We start from the raw sequence: 17,873 nt of genomic DNA on the forward strand, positions 1-17,873 counted from the left end.
CGCACCAGCTATACATGTGATAGGTCCGCCAGTCCGGTGTGTGCAGCAGAGATCTCAATCACCTCACTGCCCCCTGTCAGCAAGACACATGACCCCCTCCCCCGTAGAGGGCGCTGATTGGCTGCAGATGCAGACCATTCAGAGGACACCAGGACTGCCCCGGAGTGATTCAGGAGAGACAGAAGTTCGGTTAGTGACGCAAAATGGCGGCGGAAAACGGGGGTCGACAGTCAAGTGTAGGTCCTCAGCTTGTGTGTACTGACTAGTACTTGTGTGTACTGACTCCAGTCACTCTATTCAGACCTATCAGAAGCCTGTTACATTCTTATCTGTATGTACTTTTTACATTATCGAAGCTCAATAAAAACAGTTTAAAGAAAATCGCTCCCTTCCCATGCTAATAACGCTTTTATCCTTTGGTCTTTGGGCTGTGTGAGGTGTAATTTTTTGCGCCATGACGTGTTCTTTCTATTGGTACCTTGATTGCGCATATGCGACTTTTTGATCGCTTTTTATTACAATTTTTCTGGATTTGATGTGACCAAAAAAATTTTGCCCTTTGGGATATTTTTGCGCTTACGCCGTTAACCGTGTGAGATCAGGAATGTGATTAATAGTTTGGGCGATTACGCACGCGGCGATAGCAAACATGTTTATTTATTTATTTACTTTTATTTATAACCTGGGAAAAGGGGGGTGATTCAGACTTTTATTAGGGGAAGGGGCTTTTTATTCACAACAACACTTTATTTTTATTTTTTTACACATATACTAGAAGCCCCCCTGCTGCAGCCGAAAACAAACGAGTGCCGAGCCGGGGACGGCGCAATCTTGGAGCGGTCCCTGGCCGGCTTCACTAGACACCAGGGAACGGCTGAATCCGGTAATCGGAGGCAGCTGTCATCTTTGACCGTGCCCGCTAATAGCCGCGATCCCAGGCTACATGAGGCACCCGGAATCGCGGCGGTTCAGAGCGGGGTCGCTGTGCGGCCCCGCTCTGGACGCCCGCACCCGCACGAGGACGTACAGTTACGTCCTCGTGTGGGAAAGGGTTAAACATGCTAAAATGTATCCCCTGCAGTGAGAAATTCAAAAGGAGAGGATACATTCTAGCAATTTCAGTACTGAACATGCTAGAATGTATCCCCTGCAGTGAGAAACTCAAAGGAGAGGATATACTCAGAGGAGAGGATACATTCTAGCCATTTCAGTACTGAACATGCTACAATGTATCCCCTGCAGTGAGAAACTCAGAAAAAAGGATACACTCAGGAGAGGATACATTCTAGCATGTTCAGTAGTGAAGTGTCTGGAATGTATCCTCTCCTCTGAGTATATCCTCTGCTTTTGCATATTTAAATTTATAGGGGGCAATGTATCAATGGAGACTCTTCAGTGAGTACTCCATTAGATTTTTTTGTCGCTGGTCTCCCTGAGCTCAGTGAGTGCTGTGTTTTCTGGTGAACATAGCCTAGTAATGTAAAATCCATTGAGTATGCTCTCCTCTGAGAGGGCTTACATTCTAGAATGTTTAGTACTGAAATGTCTGGAGTGTATCCTCTCCACCAGGTGTATCCGCTCCTCTGAGAGGGCATACATTCTATCAAGTGCAGTTTTGAAAGGTCTAGACCACAGGTGTCAGACTTCCAGGGGTTATCCAGCTCTACAAAAACATGGCCACTTTCCCCCTACTGTTGTCTCCAGTTTGGGTGGGGTTTTGAAACTCAGTTCCATAGAAGTAAATGGAGCCTAATTGCAATTTGCACCTGAACTGGAGACAACAGTAGGGGGAAAAGTGGCCATTTTTTTTGTAGCTCTGGATAACCCCTTTCATCCCTTGGCTGTTATAAACTGCCTTCATGCCTTACCAGTCCAGACATGGTGGGAATTGTAGTTTTGCAACTGCTGGAGGGCCTGGGTCTGACATCTCTGGTCTAGAATGTTGTCTTTTCTCACTGCAGGGTATACAGTCTAGTATGTATCCTCTCCTCTGAGTGGGCCGTATTACACAGCATGATTAAGAGGTGAAAGCAAGCGGCGATGTGTTAGGTCAGTGCTTGCTTCCCCTTTGTTCCTTGTTCATTGTCTGTTTTATTACACGCACAGACAGTGAGTGGGGGAACTGCAGGCAGCTGCGGGAGGGGCAGCCCAAAAAATCCTTAGATTGTTCAAGCTGCCCATTGTAGACAGCAGCGTTATTATGATCTGGATTTCTCAACCAGTTTGAAGACCACAATCAGCTGATAATCATTTGGTGTAATAATCCATGTTATCAGACGGAATGGCCAGAATTCGTTTGGCGTAATAGACCATTGGCTGTACAAGGAATAGGACTGGTGTGTGGGGTCTGTATGCAGGAGAAGAGGACTGGTATGTGGGGTCTGTATACAGGGGAGAAGACTGGTGTGTGGGGTCTGTATACAAGGGAGAGTACTGGTGTGTGTGGGGGGTCTGTATACAAGGGAGAGTACTGGTGTGTGTGTGGAATCTGTATACAGGGGGAGAGGACTGGTGGGGGGATCTGTATACAGGGGGAGAGGACTGGTGTGTGGGAGCTGTATACAGGGGGAGAGGACTGGTGTGTGGGGTCTGTATACAGGGGGAGAGGACTGGTGGGGGGGGTCTGTATACAGGGGGAGAGGTTTGGTGTGTGTGGGGGCCTGTATACAGGGGGAGAGGACAGGTGTGTGGGGGTTTGTATACAGGGGGAGAGGACTGGTGTGTGGGGGGGGGGAGCGGTAAATGGTGCAGCAGCTCATTGCTTCCTACTTCCGTTCGAGGCCCCACCCCTCCTGCTGATATCACACCTCAAAGGAGAGGATACACTCTAGCATCTACCTTTTCTTTACTGTACTGTCTCCTGGCTGCTGTTTAGCCCTGTTTTGCGCAAAATCTTGGTGAAAACGCAGCGATTTTGCACAAATTATAGCTAAACAGCAGCCAGGAGACAGTACAGTATGGAAAATACCTCTTTTGATCAAGTTAAAATCGTCTCCTGTCTCCCCACACTGACAGAGGGCAGGAGGCTTTCTGATCAGGCTGCCTGAACCACTGTGATCCTTCTCTCTCTGCTCCTTGTGATGGCGCCCCCCCCCCCCTGGTTTCTGCATCGGGAGCAGCTGCCCCCCGCTTCCCTCCCTACAGCCCTGCAGTTCTGATCCATCTCAGTTCTGCTACTACAGCTGGCAGGCTCAGCTCTGCTACACCCTCCCCCCTCCTTTCTAGGGTAAGGAATGGCATCTCCCCCCTGTCAATTAGTGCCCCGTTTTTAATAGTGAACGTTCATCATAAGCGCTTATGGTTAAAGAGTGTGATTTGGGGGACTTTAGAGGCCGTTTGCAGCACACAAAAGGCTCACTTAGCCACCGGGTGCTGCAAGTGATTGCATCTCAGGGGACCCAGACCACCGGGCCCCATGAAGCCGCTATGGCTGCTACGGCGGTAGTTCCGCCCCTGCTTGAAGACACCAGGGAACGTGATCAGGTACTATACATCTTTACAATTTACTATATACAGCAAGGGCTGCACAGATATTGCTAATGGTATATATATATATATATAAAAAAATATACTGATGATAGAGGAAAACTTTAAAATATAACCTTTATTTATTATTACCTTGTTAAAACTCTCAGTTAGTAGAATCAGCAAATTTATTTCTTTGTTTTTTACTTTTTACTTATACAGTGGCCATCACCAAAACACCGTACATAAATCCATCAGGATAGTTCATATTGCACTTATAGAAATTGCACAGTCCTTGTAATAGTGGTATTGCACTATTCACATTATCTTTGCACTTTTCCCGCAATCGTGCAATGTGCATAGCAATTATAAAGTGCTTAGTCTCAAATTTATATTGCACCTTGATTTAAATTGCTCAATCCCCTTCACTCTATTGCACTTTTCACCGGTGTTTTTTTGCAACCTTCCCGCAATAGTGTAATATGCACAGCAATTTTTTGGTGCTTATTTTATTTCATTAAGTTCATATCACAGTTTATATTAGTTCCATATACAATGTCTTTCTGTGAGCTTCAAAATTCATACTTTTTTTAGAATATTTCAAAGAAGGTTTTTGTACTTCCCTTATTATATTTCTTTACTTTTATAGGGGTTCCTTCATACTTCATTCCGCTGGCCCAACGCGTTTCTTGAACCACTCATCATCAGGGGCCGGTTGGTAGCTTCACATATATCTCGTTAGTATATCCATATGCACAGCACTGGTGATGGCCGCACACTGACTCCCATTACTGAGCTCTCTTTTATATCTCTCGAGGGTCCTCCTCTCGATTTGATTGATTGCTAGTATGGCCTATTCCCTCCTCTGGGTCCGGCCCACCTATTACGCAACAGAGAGGTGATCACATGATCGCTTATTTCCTATCAGATGACCTGAACCGCATATTGCGTGTCAAGCCTCGCTAAGGACTTTTAGCCTGAACGGTACATTTATCTTCCATCTTGGAGGTATTTTTGTTTTAATCATTGCTAGGAGACCTGGGACGCTGTTTGCGTGTCAAGCCTCCTACTGTGTATAGCAGCGCCGAGTCAACATGTAGATCATTCATTTTTATATATGTTGTTTTTATCGGAAACATACAAATGAAATGTAATCATTTAAGCCGTGCGGCTTCACAGTATTTAGCCGGTATGTCCACCGTGCCTCACATTGCAGGAGTTTTTTATCATAGTTTCCCCGAAGTCTTGATCTCTCCACCACTTCTATCACTTGACATCTGAGAGATTCACAGTCGCTCCGGTGTTTTTCAGCAAAATGCAAGGCTACAGGGGTCATGGTACTTCTAGAATTTGTGCTCACTAGAAATTATTTCCTCTTCGGGGACGACTTCTTCCACCAGCAGCGGGGTACAGCGATGGGGAGTCCATGTGCCCCAACTTACGCAAATCTGTACCTCGGCTGGTGGGAGGATAGGGTCGTCTTCGGAGAGGAAATGCTACGGTGGTCCAGGCACATCCAGCTATGGATTAGATTCATAGACGATGTGCTGCTTATTTGGTCCTCTACTCCTGAAAATTTCAGCCAATTTGTTGATGAGCTCAACAGAAATGAGATGGGCTTACGGTTTACAAAGTCCATTGATCAACACCATATGGTCTTTCTGGATTTGGACATACAAGTAACACCTACAAAGAAACTTAAAACTACTGTCCACCGGAAGGAGACAGCTACAAACTCCTTATTAAAATGGGATAGCTGTCATCCACGGCCATTAAAAGCCGGTATACCTGTTGGCCAATACTTGCGCCTACGGCGAAACTGTTCGAGCTTGGGAGAATTTAAGATCAAGGCTGAGGATCTGAGGAATAGGCTAATGGATAGAGGGTACCCAAAAAAAGTCTTGAGGCAGGCCTATTGGAAAGCGCTACAAAAAAGCAGAAATGAATTGCTTGCCATAGGACAAAAAGAAGTAAGTGATGACCAGTTGTCTCGCATTATAGGGACCTATGATGTGAAATCGGATGAAGTAAGAGCTATATTAACACAATATTGGCCGGTGCTACAGCTGGACTCTACGATTGCAAATGCGATATCTGAGACCCCACAGATTACGTTCAGACGTGGACGTAATTTAAGGGACCGATTGGTCCACAGCTATCTACCACTCACTGATAAGGTTAAATCTACAAAACCGACAGGAACTTACAAGTGTAACAACTGCACTATGTGCAAGCATATAATCCCTGGTAAAATATTTACAAGCAGTAGCACAGGAGAATCGTATGAAACAAGAAGCTTTGCTAACTGCTCTACGAGTGGAGTTATATATATGCTTACTTGCCCATGCCCACAAAACTATGTGGGAAAGACGTTCAGACCATTAAAAAAGAGACTGAGCGAACATGTGGGTGATATAAGGAACCAAAGAGAGACCCCTGTAGCCTTGCATTTTGCTGAAAAACACCGGAGCGACTGTGAATCTCTCAGATGTCAAGTGATAGAAGTGGTGGAGAGATCAAGACTTCGGGGAAACTATGATAAAAAACTCCTGCAATGTGAGGCACGGTGGACATACCGGCTAAATACTGTGAAGCCGCACGGCTTAAATGATTACATTTCATTTGTATGTTTCCGATAAAAACAACATATATAAAAATGAATGATCTACATGTTGACTCGGCGCTGCTATACACAGTAGGAGGCTTGACACGCAAACAGCGTCCCAGGTCTCCTAGCAATGATTAAAACAAAAATACCTCCAAGATGGAAGATAAATGTACCGTTCAGGCTAAAAGTCCTTAGCGAGGCTTGACACGCAATATGCGGTTCAGGTCATCTGATAGGAAATAAGCGATCATGTGATCACCTCTCTGTTGCGTAATAGGTGGGCCGGACCCAGAGGAGGGAATAGGCCATACTAGCAATCAATCAAATCGAGAGGAGGACCCTCGAGAGATATAAAAGAGAGCTCAGTAATGGGAGTCAGTGTGCGGCCATCACCAGTGCTGTGCATATGGATATACTAACGAGATATATGTGAAGCTACCAACCGGCCCCTGATGATGAGTGGTTCAAGAAACGCGTTGGGCCAGCGGAATGAAGTATGAAGGAACCCCTATAAAAGTAAAGAAATATAATAAGGGAAGTACAAAAACCTTCTTTGAAATATTCTAAAAAAAGTATGAATTTTGAAGCTCACAGAAAGACATTGTATATGGAACTAATATAAACTGTGATATGAACTTAATGAAATAAAATAAGCACCAAAAAATTGCTGTGCATATTACACTATTGCGGGAAGGTTGCAAAAAAACACCGGTGAAAAGTGCAATAGAGTGAAGGGGATTGAGCAATTTAAATCAAGGTGCAATATAAATTTGAGACTAAGCACTTTATAATTGCTATGCACATTGCACGATTGCGGGAAAAGTGCAAAGATAATGTGAATAGTGCAATACCACTATTACAAGGACTGTGCAATTTCTATAAGTGCAATATGAACTATCCTGATGGATTTATGTACGGTGTTTTGGTGATGGCCACTGTATAAGTAAAAAGTAAAAAACAAAGAAATAAATTTGCTGATTCTACTAACTGAGAGTTTTAACAAGGTAATAATAAATAAAGGTTATATTTTAAAGTTTTCCTCTATCATCAGTATATTACTCTAATTAAGGAAATCCAATTTTGACTAATCGGAAGGAAGTGATTATATATATATATATATATATATATACGCACACACACAGCTCCTGCTGCACAATAATCGAGCCATGTAAAAGGCTCTGTAAGCGAGCACCATTCTACCAGATTGGCGCTCACTTATCCAGAATATCGGGCTGTGTAATATGTCCCTTAAAGTGGCCATACACTTTCAATAACTGCTGGCTGAACAATCCTTCAGCTGACAATTATCTCTCCAATCTGGCCCCGTCCTCCCCATACATAGGACATGTTCAGCACAGCTGAGTGCTCCTGTAATCTCTATTGGAGGGGTAAGCCATAGCCATACAGATCTAATGGCGGCTTACCTCTCTGAGAACAAAGAGGTTAGGCATTGATTTTCCATCATGCCCAACCCCTTATGTCCACTGAAATCATCTCAGAGAACTATCCAGAGAGCCCCATACACCTAACGTTGATGGGTACCACCGACAAAAGTGTGAAGTGTATGGGAACCTTAAATTGTTACTATAATATTACAACATTTGAGGCCCCACCTTCAACTGTGCCCAGGGTCAAATTAGTGTAAAACCGGCCCAGGCTGTGAGCACAACCCCCATCTGTGGACGTCAGACCTTCATAGCATCCTCATGGAGTTGGTTTCTGACAGTTTGTGCAGACACATTTGTGTTCTACTGGAGGTCATTTTGCAGGGCACCTCTCCTCCTTGAACAAAGGCGGAGGTAGTGGTCCTGCTGCTGTGTTGTTGCCCTCCTACGGCCTCCTCCACGTCTCATGGTGTACTGGCCTGTCTCCTGGTAGCAGCCTCTGGACACTACACTAACAGACACAGCAAATCTTCTTGCCCAAGCTCGCACTGAAGTGTCATCCTGGATGAGCTGCATTACCTGAGCACCTTCTGTGGGTTGTAGACAGTGCCTCATGCTAACTCATGAGGGGTGAGAGCAATGACGAAATGCAAAAGTGACCAAAATAACAGCCGAAAAGGATGAGAACAGAGAAATGGTCTATGCTCACCACCTGTAAAACCACTCTTTTATAGGGGTATCTAGCTCATTGCTATTATTGCTATGTATTGTTTGTCACTTTTTCTCAATAGTAGGAGGAATTGATTCACAATCAATATTGCCTTATAACTGGATAGCTTGATTTAGCAGAAGTGTGATAGACTTGGAGTTACACTGTATTTAACTGTATACACTGAGCAGTGTATGTGAAAAGGTTCCCTTAGTACAGGACTGGACAAATCTGCATTCTATAATGCTCTAAATCTTTCCTTTTTGTGTTTACTACTAACAGATGTGAACAGCATCTGAACAAAAGCCATCACCGCCCCTCTCATTGATTGGGTGCCGTAGTTACTCCCTAAACTTCTAAGGGATAGCAGTGCCCTCAGGTCACCATAAGCCTTCTCATAGCAGCTGACAGAGTGACTCCTACTACAGGAGTACAATGTGTACCCCCAATGACTCAGCCGTCCTATATGCCATATTTAACCCAAGTGCTCCATTCGGTAACGTTTGTGAGGAGAAAGACAATACCACACAAGATGAACCAGATCTAGGTGAGTTCTATAATACATAATGCACACCAATAACAAAAAACTAGTAAAATAATATATTGCATTACTTATATGCTGTTTTTATATAGGTAAGCTGTGACTTGTTTTGTAGATGCAGCTAGGGCTGGGCGATATTGGCCTAAATCAATATCGCGGTTTATTGCACATGTAGCCTCGGTAGCGATAATTCAACGATAATTATGACACGCCCCTTTTAGCAAACCACACCCACTTGCCATGCCAAACTGGCGATATTTTGATGTGAAAAAGAACTGAATAGCAACCCATGGTTAGTCTATTATCATTATTACTATTTGTCATTATTAGGGGTCTCAGCAGAGACCTGGATGTGTATATACAGGTATACAGCCTCTACAGGATGTGTATACACAGGGGGTCATATAGGAATACATGTGTATAACTATATGGGGGGGTGGATAGGTGTATATGACTATATGGGGGGATGGATTGGGGTGCATTACTATACAGGAGGTACATAGGGATAGAAGTGTATGACTATATGGGGGTGGATCGGTGTGTATTACTATACAGGAGGTACATAGGGATGGGGGTACAGAACTATGCATGGGAGTACATAGGGATAGGGGTGTATGACTATATAGGGGGCACATAGGGATAGGGGTGTATGATTATACAGGGGGCACATAGGGATAGGGGTGTACGACTATACAGGGGGCACATAGGGATAGGAGTGTATGACTATACAGGGGGCACATAGGGATAGGGGTGTATGACTATACAGGGGGCACATAGGGATAGGAGTGTATGACTATACAGGGGGCACATAGGGATAGGGGTGTATGACTATACAGGGGGCAGGGCAGATAGGGGTGTATGACTATACAGGGGGGGGATAGGGGTGTATGACTATACAGGGGAGGGTGGACAGGGGTGTATGACTATACGGGGGGATAGGGGTGTATGACTATACAGGGGGGGATAGGGGTGTATGACTATACGGGGGGGGGAGACAGGGGTGTATGACTATACAGGGGGGGGGACAGGGGTGTATGACTATACAGGGGGGGAGACAGGGGTGTATGACTATACAGGGGGGAGACAGGGGTGTATGACTATACAGGGGGGGAGACGGGTGTATGACTATACAGGGGGGGAGACAGGGGTGTATGACTATATGGGGGGGGGGAGACAGCGGTGTATGACTATACAGGGGGGGGGACAGGGGTGTATGACTATACAGGGGGGAGACAGGGGTGTATGACTATACAGGGGGGGGAGACAGGGGTGTATGACTATACAGGGGGGGAGACAGGGGTGTTTGACTATACAGGGGGGGAGACAGGGGTGTATGACTATACAGGGAGGGCGGACAGGGGTGTATGACTGTATGGGGAGGAGGACAGGGGTGTATGACTGTAGGGGGGGGAGGCAGGGGTCTATGACTGTATGGGGAGGAGGACAGGGGTTTATGACTATACAGGGGGGGAGAGACAGGGGTGTATGACTGTATGGGGAGGAGGACAGGGGTGTATGACTGTATGGGGAGGAGGACAGGGGTGTATGACTATACAAGGGGGGGGAGAAAGGGGTGTATGACTGTATGGGGAGGAGGACAGGGGTGTATGACTATACAGGGAGGGCGGACAGGGGTGTATGACTGTATGGGGAGGAGGACAGGGGTGTATGACTGTATGGGGAGGAGGACAGGGGTGTATGACTGTATGGGGAGGAGGACAGGGGTGTATGACTGTAGGGGGGGAAGGCAGGGGTGTATGACTGTAGGGGGAGGAGGACAGGGGTGTATGACTATACAGGGGGGGGGAGACAGGGGTGTATGACTGTATGGGGAGGAGGACAGGGGTGTATGACTATACGGGGGGGAGACAGGGGTCTATGACTGTATGGGGAGGAGGACAGGGGTCTATGACTGTATGGGGAGGAGGACAGGGGTGTATGACTGTACCGGGGGGGGGGGGGGGGCGCGGACAGCGGTGTATGACTGTACAGGGGGGGGGGGCGGACATGGGTGTATGACTGCAGTCCCCCCAGTAACAATACAGGACTGTAACATAGGAGGAATGGATGTGCTGCAGCAGGTAGGATACCACACACAGCTATAAGTTATCCTGCCTGCTGCAGCACATTATTCCTCCTATGTTACACTCCTGTACTGTTACTGAGGGGATGAGATAACAGGTCAGCTGCTCCTAAGTGCCCATGTCAGAGCTGGAAGAGCAGCAGCACGTGAGGGCGGCTGTCCTGTACTCCCCTCAGTGAGCAGGGACGTCGGACCGGACGGGTGGTGGGCTCATGGACGGTGCGGCAGGACGGGGCCTCAGAGAGGGCGGACAGGTGCGCGCATAGGGGGGCGGGGAGATGGTTGCTTGGACCAGACGGGGGCGGTCACCTGGGCCCTGCTGCTCCTTCAGCTCCCGCACCGATACCGGCGTCCCTGCACATGACGTGCAGCGCTCATGCCGGGCCGCTTGTGTGTGTGTGCGCGCGTGGGGCTCTGACAGGACGGGCGCAGGGACATAAAAATACAAAAATACCGCAATTACCGTCCTGGCTAAGTTGAAGTCGGTTAACCGACGCCAGTGACGGTATCGGTATTTTTGCAGTATACCGCCCAGCCCTAGATGCAGCCAAACTTATTTTCTGCATTAAAAAAAAAATCACTTTAACTGAATAAAAAGACATAAAAGCCATTTATTTACTTTCATCACTTCATCCCCAATTGCAATATTCTAGTCATGCTATTTGATTCTGGAATTCTTGGGTGACAACCAAATATGACTGCCACCACAGGCCCTACAGGTATCATTATCCAACTTTCACAAATTACCCTTTTACAAGAATACCATACATGCTCTGTTATCATCATGCCAATTAAATTAACATGGTTGTCACTCAGCATTCCCAAAATATTAAGAGATAGTGGAATAGATGTTTAAAGCAAGGACTTGTGTGTATAGGTGATCTTTTGATTGTGGGGATCATGGAACATTTAGGCTATGTTCCTACTCCCAGACAATAAAATAAATACAGTATAAAACCCTATTTTTAATCTAACAATGTGCTACATTAAAGTCTATAGAAACATTTTAGTTTTTTATAATAAAAAAACAACATTTTTAACATTTAAAGTGACACTGTCACCCCCTTTGTGCATTCTGACATCTCTACACAGGTGTAAAGGGTAAATTTAGCGTTTTTCATACCTTATTTCATATCATACGTCATGGTGCTTCTTCAAGTAAAAAGTGTCCTTTTATCAACTGCAGATTGCATTAAGTGGACGTGGTCTCGTGGCATTAGCGCCACTAAGCCCCGCCCGCACCATTGGCTCTGCCCCCTTGACGCCCATTGGTTGGCCGACGTAAAAGGGGTGGGGTCTAGACCTTTCGGCCAGCATGTTCGAATGGTCGGTGAGGGGGCGGGGCTAACTGTGACATTGTGGGCGGGGCTAAGTGGCGCTAATGCCATGAAATAATGTCTTTTTTGTTATGGATGGGTTGGCGTCAGACTTCATTCTGGGTTTGCCCTGGTTACACCTTCATAATCCAGTGTTCAACTGGAGAACCACTGAACTCACTGAATTAAGTGGGGCAGTTCTTGTGGTTCTCAACTAAGTCCAGTGGGTCCGCCAGTTTGTCTAGTTAATGATGGTGTTACCGCCTGGATACATTTCTGATTTCAGTAATGTCTTTGACGAGGCAATTGCTCATGGCCTGCCTCCCCATCGCCCGTATGACTGTGCCATCGACCTTGTACCTGGGGCAAGGTTTCCTAAAGACCGCATTTTTAACCTTTCGCCCCCAGAGCGAGAATCGATGCGCCTGTACATACAGGAAAGTTTAAAAAAGGGTCATATCCGTCTGTATCTCCTATGGGTGCTGGATTCTTTTTTGTTAAAAAAAAGATGGTGGTCTACGACCCTGTAGAGACTATCGTGAATTCAACAAAATCACCATCAAGGACCAGCATCCACTTCCTCTAATCCCGGATCTTCTTAACCAGGAAGTAGGTGCCCAATGGTTCTCTAAAATTGACCTTCGGGGCGCCTACAGTCTGATCTGGATTAGAGAGGGGACAAGTGGAAAACGGTGTTCAATACTCCCGAAGGGCATTTTGAGTATTTGCTAATGCCCTTTGGTCTAAGCAATGCTCCTGCCGTCTTCCAGTGGTTCTTGAATGATATTTTTCTTGATCTGTTTGGCCGATATGTGGTTATTTACCTGGACAACATCCTCATTTTCTCCCCAGACTGGGAGTCTCATCAAAAACATGTACGTGAGGTGTTGTCCAGGTTAAGAAAAAATTCTCTGTGCTAAATTTTCTAAATTATTGCTTGGCGTCAAAGAGGTTGGATTTCTTGGGTACATTCTGACTCCCAATTCAGTGCAGATGGACGCCAAAAAGGTTTCAGCTGTGCTTGAGTGGGTTAAACCCACAACTCTAAAAGTCCAAAGATTTTGGGGGTTCGACAATTTTTATAGGAAATTTATCAAGAATTTCAACCTTATTGTTAAGCCTCTGACTGAATTGACTAAAAAGGGGGTAGACCCAACCTCTTGGTCGCCAGAAGCCGAACAGGCCTTTGTACAGTTAAAAAAAAGCTTTTCTTGCGCTCCTGTATTGGTACACCCCGATCTAGAGTCTCCATTTGTAGTAGAGGTTGATGCTTCTGAGACTGGTGTTGGGGCAGTGTTATCTTAAGGTAAAGAACCCTATACCAATTTAAGACCAATGGCATATTTCTCCAGAAAGTTCTCCACCTCCAAGGTTAATTATGATATTGGAAACCGGGAGCTGCTGGCCATAAAGTGGGCTTTTGAGGAGTGGAGACACTTTCTGGAGGGAGCCAGACATCAGGTTATGGTTCTGACGGACCATAAAAACCTTTTGTATTTGGACAAGGCAAAAAGGCTAAACCCTCGTCAAGCAGTTGGGCATTGTTTTTTACTAGATTTAATTTTATTGTTACCTACCACCCAGGGGCTAAGAATGTAAAAGCCGATGCCTTGTCCAGAAGCTTTGGGGTCAATGAAGTACCAGAGCTGGAACCCTAAAGTATTCTGCCACCAGGCGTGGTAGTAGCTTGTATGTCTGTGGAATTAAAGTCTTTAATTTTGAGATCTCAAAATACTGCGCCTGCGAATTTACCTCCTGAAAAACTGTTTGTGCCGCTGCATCTTAGGTTAAAAGTGTTAGATGAAATTCACTCCTCTGCCTTGGCTGATCACCCTGGTGTTGCAGGTACCTCTTATTTGTTGCCTCGTTCATGCTGGTGGCCTTCCTGGAAGAAAGATGTGCAGGAATTTGTGAAAGCATGTGAGACCTCTAGGTCATTGCCAGAAGGGTCTTCTACAACCTCTCCCTCTGCTTAGCAGACCCTGGTCTCACGTGTCCATGGATTTTATTACCGACCTTCTCTCTTCCCAGGGGGAAACTGTGGTCTGGGTAATTGTGGACAGGTTTAGCAAGATGTGCCATCTGGTAGCGTTAAAAAAACTTCCCAACGCTAAAACCCTTACAAGTTTGTTTATTCGACATGTCCTTCGACTACATGGCATACCCAGGAATATTGTGTCAGACAGAGGGGTTCAGTTTGTGTAAAGTTCTGGAGGGCGTTCTGCAGCCAATTGGGTACCTCGTTGTATTTCTCCTCTGCTCTTCATCCTGAGACCAACGGGTAAACTGAACGTTTAAATCAGTCTCTCAAGCTGTATTTAAGGTGCTATGTTGCTGACAACCAGGAAAAATGGTCTGAATTTCTACCCATGGCAGAATTTGCCCTCAATAATCATGTTAATGCTTCGACACAACTGTCCCCCTTTTTCTGCAATTATAGTTATCATCCTAAGTTCTCTGCTTTACCTTACCAAGAAGCACAATTTTCATCGGTTATTGAGCTATCAAAACAACTGTGCACAGTTTGGGCATAGAGTCTGGTGACTCTGCGAAATGCTCAACAGAAACAAGTAAAATACGCCAACCATAAACATCGCCCTGGCCCTGACTACGTAGTGGGTGATAAAGTCTGGTTGTCCACAAAGAATCTACGTCTCCGAGTACCCTCCGCTAAGCTTGCTGCTCGTTTTATAGGACCCTTTTCCATCACTGAGGTCATAAATCCTGTTTCCTTTAGATTACAATTGCCTTGTTCTCTTAAAATTCACCCTGTGTTCCATAAGAGTCTGCTCAAGAGGTATATTCCTCCAGTGGTCTCTTGTTCTCCACCTCCTCCTGTGGTGATACAGGGAGAGGTGGAATTCGAGGTGGAGTGAATCCTGGACTGCAGAAGAGTTTGTAGCATTTCATGGCTTCTAGGGACGTCACAACCATGAAACATGCAATGTGTTTGTGAGGCCTAAGGCTAAATTAGCACAGGACCAATCCGCATCGGATTTCACACTGCAAGTTCGCAGCGAAATCCGCAGCGGATTCCAAACTGTCATTTTCAATGAGATTACATACTCTCAGTGGGATTGTCATCCCGCTGTGAGTATGTAAATGCTGGCCACCTTAACCCGCCACCCGGAGCATACTTTAACTGGTCCGTGCTCCGGCTGCATTTGAGGCTCCCGGTCTGTTTGGGGGGGTCCCTTGGCAATTATCACGGTGGCCTGGAGTGGAGTAGTGACCCACCCGGACTATTGGCACTGCCACTGACAGAAAGAGGAGAGGACCCAAGGAAAGCATGATTGCTGTGTCGTAAGAGTCCTATTAGAATAAATATAATCTTGTTTACTTTGAAGATGCTTGATACAGGTAGCAGATAATACAGCTTTGCCTTGATACGGTACTTTATACTTTATAGGCCAGATCTGTACTGAGAGTGGAAGAGGAGGTACAGCCATGCTGGCTGGGTTGTGTGCTGAGAGGTAGAAAGTTCAGAACAGTAGAGAGGAGGATGTTGAGAGAATCCCAACCCAAGTAGTACTGTGCTCTGCTGGAACTTCAGAGGTAGAATACTTGAAAGTAGAGAGAATAATTGTGCCCGTGTTTTGACTCTTTGGACTTTGCACCACCTATTGCCCACGAGTATTGAGTGACCGGTCCAAGAGGGTGACACAAGCACCAGACGTTGTTACCTGGGATGAGTGGTATGCTGAGAGTTCCCTGCTTACACCCGCGCTTTGAGATAGAGTGCCTAGGCTTCCAGCAACCTTGCTGTATCCGGATCAGTTCCTTTACTTTTTATGGATACTGTCGTGCACTGTGTTCCTTCTGGTTCTCTGCGTGGGTTGAGATGATCCCTTACTTGTCCTTTCTAGTAGCGACTTAACACTGCATAGTGTTAGGTAGTGTTGCTTGATGAAAAACTGTGTCTAGGTCTAGTGTGTGCATGTGCTCTGCGCAACATCTGGACCACAACTAAATTGACACTTCCTTCACCCATTTAACTTTTGTTCTTTCAGCGCATGTAAGCTGTGCTGTGAGTGGGTGAGTAGTGCATGTGAAAAGATGCAGAGAAAGGTGATAGGAGAAAAGAAGAAAGAACTCTCATTGGTGTACAGATCCATGTGGCACATAATAAAAACAATAACACTTTAGCTTCTACAGCTGTCCAATATCTAGACATACATACTTGCAATAATGACATCTAGTTGTAAAACTTCAGTACAGACTTTTGCAAAGGGTGTAACCAATAGCAACACCCGTGGTGGGAACCACCTTTACACTGATTTATCTGACAGATTTTTTTAAGCCGAAGCCAGGAACACACTATGAACAGGGAACAAGTCATAACGGAAAGACTGATTTATCCTCTTCTCAAATCCATTCCTGGCTTTGGCTTAAAAAATCTGTATGTAAACACACCATTAGGCTATCTAGGAATACAAGTACCACCGGGTGGGGAGGGTTCACTGATTACATGAGCAAAGACAGATATACATTACAAAAACACTGACAAATGCAACAGCTCACTGCAATGGCAAGATACAGACTTCAAGTGGAACCTGCGCCACGGACGCCGCTTGAAATTCTGACTGTCTCATTATTTCATTGGGATTTCTTGCACGCCTCAGTTCAAAGAATTGACGTGTCTGGCGTCTCAGCAAGGTGGGGAGAAGATATATAGATGTGACATACTTACATACAAGAGAAATATACATGTGTGAGAGCGAGAGAGCAAGAGATAGATAGATAGATAGATAGATAGATAGATAGATAGATAGATAGATAGATAGATAGATAGATAGATGCTGGCAGATATAGAGACCTTGGTAAGGGGCCCAATCATCCATATAACATACAATATGGTTCCTCCCAGAGAAACTATGCTAAATATGGATGGAGACCTAGGGCTTCTATACAATCTCACAAATAATCTTGTATCAAGCCACAGCGGGCTATTGGACCATGGAGTCCCGGCTTGGTGTGGGCGCAGATGCTCAGGGAACGACAGTATGACGTGGTTAGTACATATAATAGAGATTTATTCTAGTCACAACGCGTTTCGGCCGCCAAGTGCAAGGGGGCCTTTCTCTAAAAGGACCCCAATTCTTCAGGAATGGGACAATAATGGGTGTAGGTGGCTCAGCAGTACCTGTCAGTCATAAGAGAACTTTAGGGTGCGTTCACAGCGGATATGATGCTGCAAGTTTGCAGTAAATCAGCTATGATACTTGGTAACATTACAGTCTATGACCCTGCATTGTTGAATTTGCATTCAGCTGGGAGAATGGAGTGAAAGCCATATTTAACTAATTAGCTGCCAGTAAAAATAATAAAGAGCAACTGCTTACCTGCCCACGCTCCCTCGTCACGCTCCTCCATGAGTCTCTGGCTCTCTGCACTCAGTCAGTGCACTGTCCTGCTGCAGCCTGTGATTGGCTGAGGGGCCATAAGTGAGCAGGGACCCGGAGACTCCGGCAGGTAAGCACAAGCAAGTAAGCATGGGCTGGTTATTATTTTTTTCTGCCAGCTAATTAGTAAAATATGGCCGTCACTACATTCTCGTAGTGGAAGGAATATCCGTTAAAAGAATCCACAGCGGAGTATCACAGCGGATTTGCTGAGAAACTTGCAGCATGAAATCCACTGCAAACTCACCCTAAGGGTAGCTTCAAACATACCGGATCCGCAGCGGATTTCACTCTGCAATTTGCAGCAAAATCCGGGTATAGTGAAGTTCTATGGGGTCCCATACCCGCAGCGGAATTTTCATTC

General features: G+C 45.6%; 1 protein-coding gene across 1 annotated transcript in view; it reads left to right on the plus strand.

The window, feature by feature from the left end:
* The first annotated feature begins 8,543 nt into the window (after window positions 1-8,543).
* TTC36 (tetratricopeptide repeat domain 36) overlaps window positions 8,544-17,873 on the plus strand; it is a 340,647-nt gene continuing 331,317 nt past the window's right edge. Inside the window, exon 1 of the mRNA XM_069948985.1 lies at window positions 8,544-8,714. Coding sequence (XP_069805086.1) covers window positions 8,603-8,714 — 112 coding nt within the window. The 5' untranslated portion in view covers window positions 8,544-8,602. The remainder of the gene's footprint in view (window positions 8,715-17,873) is intronic.

Source organism: Dendropsophus ebraccatus, chromosome 12, assembly GCF_027789765.1.
Source record: "Dendropsophus ebraccatus isolate aDenEbr1 chromosome 12, aDenEbr1.pat, whole genome shotgun sequence".
NCBI lineage: Eukaryota > Metazoa > Chordata > Amphibia > Anura > Hylidae > Dendropsophus > Dendropsophus ebraccatus.